Genomic DNA, 12,157 nt, shown 5'->3' with positions numbered 1-12,157 from the left:
GACCACAGATATATCATGGGTCTCCCTGCAGATGTGATCGACCGGGTTGGTAGGAAAAATGTGGTGCAAATTGTCACCGACAATGGCTCCAACTATAAGAAGGCCGGTGAAGTGTTGATGGCTTCACCTGATTATAACCTTATAGGGACACCTTGTGCCGCACATTCAATTGACCTAATGTCGAAGGGCATTGGAAAAATTAGCATTGTCCACAACACCGTTGAGAGTGCAAGACAGGTAACCAACTTCATCTACAATCATAACGTTGCTTTGGCAATGATGCGAGATAATGTGGAGGTGAGTTGGTGCACTGTCCGACAAGATTTCGACAAATTTCGTCGCCTTGAGCAGATGCAAGATAAGAAGTCGGGCCTCGATCCATGTTTGCATCGCGGTGGTTTGATTGCTGATCCAAGTAAGATAACTATCTACTATTTCATCTTATAAATTATTATATTTATATTATGAGTTTATGATTATCTTGTATGATATTTATTGTCTATTGACTTAATGAGTTTGTGATAATTCAAGACGACCAATGGCGCCGCACGACACAATATCATCCGATGATTTGGAGATGTGTTTCGTGTGTTGCACCATAGATCCTATAGTAAAGGTCTTGCGTATGGTGGACTCTTCCTGAGGGGACCCACTATGCCCCACTTGTATGCATCCCTTGAGCGTATGAAGGATGCTATAAAGGCACAAACCCTAGAGGACATCGGCTTTCTTAGATATTGTCGATGCCGATGGCACTCATCCATGCATCCTCTTCATAGGGCCGGTAGTAAATATTCGGTTGTTGATTTGTAGTTGTAGACTTGTAGTCTTGTAGACTTGTAGACTTGTGCTTGTAGCATTGTGGTATTAGTACTTTGGTAGTTGGTACTAATTTTAAGCTTTTTAATTATGCAGATATTTTCTAAACCCTAAGTATCAATATAGTCAACATTTAGGGTTGGACACAAACCTATTGGATGCCCCGATCAGGTGATAGCGGTTGGAGCCGATGAGATGGTCCAATCATTTTGCCACAATGAGGTGAGACATTGGGAATTTCAAACGATTAGTGAGTTGTATTAATTGTTTAAATAATTTAGATAACCAATCAATACTAATGATTGTATTATTGCAGATCAAATTGTTTAGAGATGCATTTGGGTCTTTTAGTGGAGTCAGTGTCGACGGGCGAGAAACCATGGATCCAAGTTAGATACTTATATAGTTAGATCCTTAGGGCTTAGATGCATAAATGTTTTGAGTCTTTTGACTTTGAGTTTCTAACTTAATGTTTTTGTGATAATGCATGAATGGTAGTATCTCTATGGCAATAGTGCATCAAACTTACGAAGATTGGCAATCGGATCTTGTCTCGTACTTGCTCGCCTCCCGATGTGAGAGGAATTGAAGTACATTCAGCATGATCCACTCCCGCGGGAGGAACCGGTTGGGAAGCCGTCTAAATGACCTCGTATTTATTCACTATAATATGAGGTTGAAGCCGCAATATGCCGGGGCGCTCGAATGAAAGGCAATACATCAATCTCGATGATATATTTGATGTTGCCGAAGATGACCAAGATCCCCTCACCGTGGATGTTGGCGGGTGAGCCGGTATTGGACCAACCTCGGAGGGAGGCCCGACCCGAACTAGCTCGCCGTAGGGGTTATGTGGGTGGTTATGGCCCCGAAGAGGGTCGGCCATGTGAGGCACTGCCCCGCCGATGAGGATTGGATGATGGCACCAGGCTGGAGGAGCCCAGGACAACAATCCCGTGCACACTCTCGCCAGTCGCCGTGGAGATGATGTGGTGGTGGTGGTGGTGTGTGTGGTGGTGGTGGTGGTGGTGGTGTGGTGGTGGTGGTGGTGGGGCATTGGAGAGCGTATCATGTTCCACTACCGAGACACACGCCCCCACCCGATACACCAGAGTCATTTTGATCATGCCACTCAGGATTATGATCATGGTGGTGATTATCGCTGGTCCAATATCCCGATCGGCCGAGCCACCATCGGGGGCGGCCATGACTATGTTAATCCTTGGGATGTGCGATTGCGCAATGGGGTCCATGAGCTTGGATGAGTCCGAGGCTCCACACCAGGTTATTGGCCTACGGGTAATTATGGTGTCCCTCTCCCTCCTTCGGATGGACAATTGATATGGGAATTGTAACCCCTCTAATTCTTCGTATCATGGGAGCTTGGTGTCCCCTCTAGTTCTTCGATCATGGGAGCTTGGTGTCCCTCTCCTCTTTCACATCGAGTCATTCGTCCAACAAGGGCATCCATGGCACGCATTCATTGGCCCTATTCCACTTCCCTCAAATTGAGTTCCATGGCCGAGATGCCGCTATAGCCGCTAATGATTACTTAGACAATTTTCAATATCGATGAGATGGGATGGTATGTGATTTGTTGGGGGCATCCGGGCCCGAGCGGGGTTCGCCACCTAGCACGTTGTCCGAGTTTCGGATTTTATATGGTTGGATGACTTTATGTATTACAGTTTGTACAATGAATTGTAGACTTTATATGATTTGGTTTTATGAGTTTTAGGTTTTAGTTTCAGGCTTTCCCGATAGTAGCATGGTCAATTAAGAACATTAGTTTAGGTAATGTTTTAGATCAAAATAACACTACCAATGTGTTTATTGGCCTCAAATTAGGCTACACATCAAATTTCAGATCAAAATGACCAAAAACCCACGAAAAGTTGCCCGCTTTTGGCGCGGCCCGGCCCGGGCGCCCCCCCCGTCCACTATGTTCCTACACAAATTTCATAAGGTATGAAGAAATAAAGTATTTAACTTAAAAAAAAAAAGAGGAAGATATAAGTAGGGGAAATTTCAGGAGCAGGCCTCAAAACCATGTCAAATAGCAATGACATTGTAAAATGTCTCTTAAATTTGCACCATGGTGTATTCCATTAGCATATTTTGTTAAATCATGGTTAAATAATTTTATTATTTCTAAACTACCTTTAATCTCTTGTGGTTCTACATTGTTACCCTTAGTGAAATAGAATCCTAAATTTCTACTTCTTTGTTCATACTTGAGTTCTCTTCTTCCTCTATTAGTTATTTTATATTATATGATATAAGAGGGTGACTGTCAATTTGGCATAGCTTTTGAGTGTCTATGTAAAATATGAGAGATGATTGATAGGTAATAGTAACTTCACGATTTAGATTCTCTCATGTGACTTCAAATGCTCTCATAGATCTCCTCAGCCGAAAATAGGATATGGATTCAAAATTTGGATCCCAAGAGTGAGTTAGGGATGGGTCATGGTGAACTTTTTTTCGCACAAGCACAATTTTGCAACACGTGTTTTACATAACATCTAACGGTGATCATTAAGGGTAATATGGTAAGTGAATCCATTAATAATGTTCTTTTGAAATTTGCAAAAAAACACCCTGGAAGCTATCGAATTTGCCTGGTAAGACCTAAAACCCTAGCCATCATTTGAGTTGTGCAGGTCTACCCAGCCAGATCTGTAAACTAGGTTTTGTAAAACTATTTGCTAAACTAGGTTTGTTAAAACGGTTTTTCTTGAGTTCCTCTACAATTGCAGTTCAACTGAAAATGGATTCTGGATTTTGGGGATAAAGATGGGTTTTGCTGTTAGGTTTCTTCTCCTCTTTTTTCGTTATGATGATTTGTGGAACATAAGGAGGAAGCTCATGGTTTTTATAAGCTTGAAATGCTTTGAAACTAATGTCATTCTCTGGGCGGACTTAGGATTCAACATGAGGGGACAATAATTACGACTTTTTTAGTACTAATATTTAGAAATAAATCCTAGTAATAATTCAAAATTTATATTCAATTCTTAGAAAAATAAAAATAAATGGAAAGCTACAAAATACATTTCTAGTGTCAATATCACAATGGAACTTGACGATCTTTTAGATCACAAAAATCTTCGATGATTAATATGATTTATTACAAACTTTTCAAAAATTCAAGGGTAATTTTCATATGGACCCCCTGAAGTTTGGTCTATGTCATTTTTAGTCCAAAGAAATTGAAACTTTGCATATGCCTCCCCTGTGCTATAGAAAAAGTCAATTTAAGGACAAATTATCGTTTCTATTACCAATTTGCCCTTATTCTTTTTTTTTTTTTACAACTTTCATTTGGACCCCTGAGGTTTGGTTTATGTCATTTTTAGTCCAAAAAAGCTGAGATTTTGCATTTGCCTCCCCTGTATTATAGAAAATGTCAATTTAAAGACAAATTATAACTTTTATGACCAATCTGTCTTTATTCTTTTTTTTATTTTTTACATATACATCCTACCTGTCATGAAACTCCTGCTCCCTCTTAGTCTAAAAATTATAGAAAAATCTTAAGATTTAAATAAATTTTAAAATATGACCAAAATACTTTTATATGTTAAAATCACTCAAATACCCTTAGCTTAAACCATATTTTTATATTAAAAGGGGAGTCACAAGTTTAATGGCAGGTAGGATGTATATGTAAAAAATTTAAATTAAAAAAAAAAGAGGACAAATTGGTCATAAAAGTGATAATTTGTCCTTAAATTGACATTTTCTATAGTACAGGGAAGGCAAATGCAAAGTCTCATATTTTTTGGACTAAAAATGACATAAACCAAACCTCAGGGGGTCAAAATGAAATTTGCCTAAAAAAAAAAGAATAAGGGCAAATTGGTCATAGAAACGATAATTTGTTCTTAAATTGACTTTTTCTATAGCACAGGGGAGGCATATGCAAAGTTTCAATTTTTTTGGACTAAAAATGACATAGACCAAACCTCAGGGGGTCCATATGAAAATTACCCAAAATTCAAATATATAGATTCTTAAGCATTGCAGGCTTTAGAGTCTAGAACTCTATATTTAATACAAATTCCCTTATTTTATTGTCTTTTGAATTTTACGATAGAATTTGTATTTCGTTGGTTGGGGTTTGAATTTAAAATTTGAATTTGATTTGGTATGTTAAAAATATATGCTCTCTCACATCAACTACAAACAAAAACATATAATTAATAGAAAAACATCAAGAAACTTTCACTCTATTATATTCAACATTAAAGAGAGAGATAAGAATACTTGATTGTAATCATCTAGAGAAGATTTAGAAGAAAAGTTTAGTTTTTCCAAATCCAAGTTTTCCTTTTGTCGTATGTGAAGAAAAATGAGAGAATATGAGAAAATAAATAGAGAGAAATTTAGGGATCAAGAATTAGTTTTTAATTGAGACTTAATTGTTTCCTCCTTGAAAATTAGATTTTAATTAGGATAAATGTCACTTACCTCCCTTCTTAGCTGAACAAATAGCACTTACACCCCTCTTAGTTGGATAATATCACTTACCTCCCCTCTTACCTGGCAAATATATTAAACACCTCCCCTCTCTTAACTTTCTCGGTTATATTTAACTTTTTCCGTTAAATATTTTTCTAAAACCCCAAACTACCCTTGAAAAAATATTTTTTATTTTAAATCCTAAATTACAATAATCACCATAACAGTTAAAATACTAAATTACCCTCAATTAAATAATTATTAAAAACCAAAACATCATAGTTAAAATCCAATTATCTTTAATTATTAAAAGCCCAACATACCCTTTTTATTTTTTTACTTTATCAAACAATTAAAAAAACACATATTACTATCAAATAAAATTAAAAATGCAATTAAAAAAAATGTTTATAAAATTAAACACGTACTACTATTTTGGATTTTTTTAATTGTTTGATAAATCTACCATTCTATTTGGGTTTGCTACCAAATGGAGCAACGATTGGCCTGAGCGATTTGTGTGTACCCTACAATTTCTCTGGGGATGGCGAAATCGAGATATCCATGAGGTAGATTTTTCCAGACCAGGGAATGGTATGCTCATTATCGAAAAATTTTATCGAGCCAATAAGGAAGCTTGGACAACATGCCGAAGCCATGTTCTTGATCCAAGTAAAGAATTGGAAGTTTTAGGGTGGACATGCCCTAGAAGAGGATGGTTTAAGTGCAACACGGATGCTGTTGTGAAAGTGAAGGAATGCTACGCTCAATTAGCTGGGGTGATTCGGGATCAAGAAGGCATGTTCAGAGGAGGATTTGCTATCAAGATTCCTCTATGCCATGTAGTAGAGGCGGAACTGCGCGCAATCAAAGAAGGGGTAAAGGTAGCGTTGGATATGGGAGCATGACCAATCCAAATAGAATCAGACTCGCTGAAGGCCATAAGGTTACTAGAACCAGAAGTTAACGAGCAAGGATCGATGGGAAGATTAGTTGCTGAAATTTGAAGCCTATATGCTTCTCGAGGCCATGTTAGATTTAGTCATGTGAGGCGTCAAAATAACAAGGCTGCTGATTGGTTGTCTAAGAGGCGGCTAATTGGAAGAGATGATCTAGTCTTTTTCAATGATCCCCGCAGGAAATGACAGACATCCTTAGAGAGGATTGTCTCAAGAGTTGTGCTCTAGTTTGATTTGTTTTGTTTTTTGGGTCTTTTGACCCCGAAAAAAAAAAAAAAAAAAAAAAAGAAAAAAGAAAAAGAAAAGAAAAGAAAAGAAAAAAAAAAAAAAGAAAGAAAGAAAAGAAAAGAAGAAAGATTATTTGGGTTTTAACTATGGTGTTTTGATTTTTAATAAGTATTTTAATTGAGGTTAATTTATTTTAACTGTTAGGGTGATTACGGTAATTTAGGGTTTAAAAAAATATATTTTAGCTAAGGGTAGTTTGGGATTTTAGAAAAATATTTAATGATAAATGTTAAATTTAACTGAAAAAGTCAACAAAGGGGAGGTGTTTGATATATTTGTTAGGTAAGAAGGGAGGTAAGTGATATTATCTAACTAAAAGGAGGTGTAAGTACTATTTGTCCAGCTAAGAGGGGAAGTAAGTGATTTTTACCATTTTAATTTTAAATAGAAAATAGAATGAAATGTATATTCTTTATCTTTACCTTCAAAATTGTTTCCAACATTGAGGGGCACAAATATTGGCATTTCATATGAAGAATGAGAAAAACGAGGAAGAATTGAGGAAACTAATCGAAAATTTTCGAAATTGCCCCGACCCTACATGGTTCTGCGCTTGGTCATTCCCTCCTCCTTTTCTTAAGTATTCATCTCTCTCAACTCCGAGTACGATGCCTTCCTTTTTGGTAATACTCAACTCAATATCTCTCTTCATCTTCTCCATCGCTCAACCAACAAACAAAAAATCTCTTCTTCTCTGCAACCTCAGTTACCAAGTTGGACAACATCCCACAAGGTTAACTTCTAGGTTTAAGAGTGTGTAATTGTAAATTATAAAGAATTTTAACATTTAAAAGCAAATGTATTTACAAGAACCGTTAGATTAAATAGTGCCAAGTGTCGGATAACTGGGCCTACTCGGGGAAATCCACACAAGCGTGAACAAGAATCAGGTCATGGTGGCCTTGACTAGGTTCTTGGGTTGTGTCATGGTTGAGTGGTTGACTATGGCCAACCCAACCTTGCCACCTTGTACCTAGCTATTTTTTGTACACCTAAGGCAACAATATGAAATTATGTATTGTTTTACAATTTCTTGGTCCTGGTAGGGATTAGAGTTTTAAGAAGTCCGACCAAACCCAAGATGAGTAACGTTGATTTGAAATTAATTTATGTTGTGAATAAGTCAACCTGAACCCGGTTTGTCTCGGTCCAGCCGGATCGACCAATGGTATATACCAAATAAAGGGTCAACTAGAAAGCCACGCAAGGATCTAACCTTGGCCATCAAATGTTAAAGCTTTCTATCCAACGTTAAGGAAAGCTGGAGTCAATAGAAAGAATCTATAAATAGGATTGTGACGTGCACAAAAGGTAAGACATTCGAATTCACTCACTAAAACCTACACTTTTCCCACCTTTAAGCATTCAAACACTTCTGAAGCTCTAAGGAGCTCTGCAACCCTAATTCTTCAAAACTCATTGACTTGACCGTCGGAGACGGAGCACCAATCCAGCTGGTCAGCTCCGTTTCCAACAGTTCTTCTTCCACCTTGCAGGAAAGAGTATATTCAAGTCCAGATCGAGCCAGATCTGATTAAGTTTAGTGTGAGATTCACATTTCACAAACCCCGGCAAAATCTGCACCTACAATTCTCCTTCTTTTCCAATAGATCTTTGGATCCACTTGTGTCTTCTATTGCGCCTTGTTGGGGTAGTGGCTTTGGTTGGTTATCTATAATCATGGATGAAAACCCACAACAAAGAAACGAGAATTGACAATATGCATCACAGTGAATCAAACTCCTACTTGACAAGTAACAGGTAATTCAAATTACAGAGTCTATCAATCAGAATGTATTTTTTGAAGCACTACCTGGAAATTAAATTAACAAAACCAGCCAAAAGGAAAAGAAGTCCAGGAAAAATATATGATTCACCGTCACTAGAAATGTTCTCATTCTTCTTACTTGGTCCAGACACCACAGAAGCCGAAGGTGGTGATGATACAGATGCATTAGTTAAAGGGATCACAGAACCTGGACATGGCCGCGGCAATATAAAAGCACTGTGGTTACCTGCATTGTCAATTAAAGTTTCTCTCAAATCCATGGAGTCACACTCAATATTAACTAGAAATAATTACAAAGAAGAGTTCTACTGCAAGCCAGCCTGAACTGATTACCTGAACATTCAATCTGAGAAGAGTTGATTAAACTGCAGCCCATCAAATGAAACACAAGTTAGTTAACACCTGCATTTTCATAAACTTTAAACTGAAAAATTTTGCTTCTACCCAGGCTTGCAGCCAAGAAATGGAATAATTTGCTTCCCTTTGAGATTATAAATACTCTCGTAGGTTTTCATATTTTTCAAAATACCTTACTGGATTCCCTATCTTTGGCTGCGAATGGGTAGCAGCAAAATACTTTACAATAAAAGATCTCCAATAAAATTGAATAATGATGTTTACCTACTAAAAATTTTTCGGCCAAAATGGCCGCGATATATGCATTTCGTTACATTGCAATAACCCTCTGGTTTTTGCATCATTTGTACATCACCAATGAAGAGATTGGACCCTTTGCACTGTAGATGGGAGCAAGAAGTTTCGATACCGGAAGGAGAACAATGAAGACTGTACAGTGGATTATATGAGTATTCTAGCAATGAATTATTAGATAGAAAAAATGAAGTACAAGATTAATATCCAGGCACACCCGATTGATGACTTACTCTAGATCATTGAATCCACATGCACACTTGATGCAATTGTTGGCAGTTAGAGCATAAGAGCCATTTGGCACAATTAAGCTTTCATTATACCAGGCCAGATTAGCAGATGAGCATGCTGCACAAATTAAACATCAACGATTCATATCATTTTACGGGAAGAAAAACCATTTGGCACAATTAAGCTTTCATTATAACCTCATATCTTTGATGTTCAGTTGATATCTTCTGCATGGACTAAAATCTGAGTCTGGATCACGTAGAACGTTCAAATCTCTCCAAAAAGCAATCATGTGGAATCCATTGTGGGTCTCATGACGGATTCTATGTTATTGGTTTCTGAAGTTTCTTCGAAGTCCTTGGAGGAGGGAATGATCCAAAATCCACAAAAAAACATAAAAGCAACTAATGTGCTTACATCCTTGTTGATGCTTGTTCGTATGTTTTCACTGATCTCGGCATTATTACCAAAGCTATGTGATTAGAAATCTGGATCTTATATCTGTTAGGTGTAGGATCTACCTCTAGTTGTTGAAAAATGAATTAGAGGTCAGACCTTCGGTGGGTCTCATGTGAATCCTTCCTCCTAACATGTGTGGAGAGATATGAGGAGAGCCCATACATCTACTCATAATATAGAGAGAGGTTAACAATGTCTTGCTCAATATTTTACTCAAATATTAATTGGGTAAATGCAAATACAATTCTATTTTTGTGGTCCTAGAGCCTAGAACCTATTCGCCAAAGAAAGGTCAATTTATTGCATCTTGCTTGCATGCATGATGCATAATTAATGCGCAGCATCGCATAGCACACGGTCAAGATCGAAAACTTGACCCTCATCTCAGTCGAAGTCCTCATTTCAATATTGACCGTACGCTGCAGGGTATTGCACATTATTAAATGTGCACTACAAAGCAATGTTCCAATTTATTACCGCATATTTTGTCTGGCCCAAGACATTAAATTCGTACTAAATAAGGATAACCATGTCAGTGACTAGCATTGATGAGGCGAGAGTTCCTTTTGCTTTTTGTTTTGGTAAAATTAAGTAGTGTGACTTGCATGCTGTGCATTTAATGCGCAGCATGTGCAACGCACTCGACCGTGCGCTTCACTGTTAATGCGCAGCATTGAAGCACGACCCAAAATTAAGCGAGAGTCATGTTGAAATTACGGTAGTTAATCAAATCCAAACAGCAAATAAGCAACTTCTCTCTCTTATTTATTGATCTAATTTTGACTTCTTTTTTAAAATTTTCTAATACGGTTTTTTTTTGGGGGGGGGGGGGGGGGGTGGTGGAGTAGGAATATTTGATATGAAGAACACACAAGCAACAACAAACAAGAGGAAACAGTTCAACCAGTGGGAGATTCAGAGCCTTGATTGTAATTCAAATTATAATCAATCTAATAGCAAAAGTAAATATAAAAGCAAGGATCAAATCATATTGACACAGGATAAACAATGGCTAGCCTTTGTGTGTTTCCAAAAGAATCTAATGCGGTTGTTAAACTAACCTGGCATTGGAACACTTAGTACATCTCCAGGATCAACTACTGCTTCTGAAAGCCCATTAACAGCTTCTAATTCTGTTACAGTTGCACTGTATCTAGCTCCAATGCTGCTCAAGCTCTCCCCTTCCTGCACCACATAGGACATGTAGACAACCGTAATGCCATTACTGCTGTTGTTGAAGCATGTACATGGCAAAGGAATCACAATGCTCATGCCACTCAGTAGCTGATGTTTATCATCAATTCCATTAAAAATCTTAATCTGTTCTGCACTAACAAGCCCGGCATACCCAGTTGATAGAGTATCTACAGAGTCAGCTGCTCGAACAGTGTAATTTGTAGACATAGACCTTCGAATGCCATTCACACAGGAGCATGAAATTGGTATCTTGAGTAAAGAATTGGCTGGAAGAATTTGGTTTCCTGGGAAAGAAATTGTTGGGTCTAGTAGTAAATTGGAAGCCAGAATGTCATTTGCATCCACTTGGAACCTTGAGGCAATTTCAGAGAGCTTGGAATCCCAAGGTAGGAGATAAGAAAGAAGAGCATGACAAGAATCTGAAGAGTTACAAGGTTCAATTACCGATTTCGCTGACACTACACTAGGGAAGATGATGAATTGAAGAAGCAGCAGCAGAATTAGAAGAACTTCTATATGACTTCCCATTTTGCTGAGTTTCATTGAGCATCCATGAAAGTGAAGCAAGAAATTGATAACCTGTTTTTGTTTGCCATATTGGGTAGGCTGAAAAGTGGGTTGGTTGCTGCAATCGTAATCCATTCTGATGGAGAGAATGGGTTTTCTGGTAAGACCTTGAAGGGATCGAAGTTCATATGTCCTAATGGCCAAGGCAACTCTCAACAACTAATCCCACCTTCATTTCACTTTCAGTGTGGAGTACATCTTTTTTTGGGAGCTGAGGCTGGGACCTTTATAAATTGAGAAAGTGATCTGAAATTATTGAAGAAACAGAAGCTAGCAGGTAGGCTCTCTCCTCCATCAATTTACTGTTTTCTACATTAGATGTAAGAGAAGGAATATTTTACCCTGGCTATTATTTACTTGAATGTTGTCACTTAGGTAGATAACAAAAAATATTCCCACCTGTTTTTAATTATCTAAAATTCCAAACCCACAATAGCAAAGTTATGATTGATGAAGACAAAAATCCATAAATGGATCATATACTTTTTTTAAAAGGTGAAACTGGAGGGTGAAATGATGTCTTAAGGCACCAGCTGATCTTGTAATAAGAGGGTCTTATATATGATGCATTCTACGACTGGTTTCTGATCATAAAATGTGAAAATCTAATCCTCCATTACATACTAGGCTTCTACACATATTTTCATTGAACCACCAAAGTCTATATTTACTACCCATTGAGTTCTTGTGAAGCTTTAAAATCATTTGAAACTTTTTTTATTATTTTTTTTTA

The 12,157-nt window shown here is 37.5% G+C and overlaps 1 protein-coding gene across 1 annotated transcript; it reads right to left on the bottom strand.

Moving 5' to 3' along the window:
- Positions 1-7,987: 7,987 nt before the first annotated feature.
- LOC149012535 (lysM domain-containing GPI-anchored protein 1-like) lies at positions 7,988-11,622 on the bottom strand. Its single transcript, XM_089159024.1, has 5 exons — positions 10,722-11,622; positions 9,204-9,318; positions 8,941-9,105; positions 8,653-8,684; positions 7,988-8,545 (listed from the first exon to the last, which is right to left on the bottom strand). Exons 1-5 carry the CDS (start codon positions 11,497-11,499, stop codon positions 8,340-8,342), a joined length of 1,296 nt encoding a protein of 431 aa, XP_089015150.1. The 5' UTR covers positions 11,500-11,622; the 3' UTR covers positions 7,988-8,339.
- Between the last annotated feature and the right edge of the window lie 535 nt (positions 11,623-12,157).

This window comes from Hakea prostrata, chromosome 6 (assembly GCF_041222555.1).
Source record: "Hakea prostrata isolate BN-2017 chromosome 6, UWA_Hpros_2, whole genome shotgun sequence".
NCBI lineage: Eukaryota > Viridiplantae > Streptophyta > Magnoliopsida > Proteales > Proteaceae > Hakea > Hakea prostrata.
The sequence above is the reverse complement of the archived record's forward strand: the minus strand, read 5'-3'. Positions and strand labels throughout refer to the sequence as shown.

Bases quoted from the DNA above. Each gene is read 5' to 3' on its own strand.
- LOC149012535 (XM_089159024.1), bottom strand. From the start codon at position 11,499: ATGGATTACGATTGCAGCAACCAACCCACTTTTCAGCCTACCCAATAT. The intron at 8,685-8,940 runs GTAAACATCATT...GATGGGCTGCAG, and splicing joins GGCCGAAAAATTTTTAGTAG to TTTAATCAACTCTTCTCAGA. The intron at 8,546-8,652 runs GTAATCAGTTCA...TTGACAATGCAG, and splicing joins TTCTCAGATTGAATGTTCAG to GTAACCACAGTGCTTTTATA.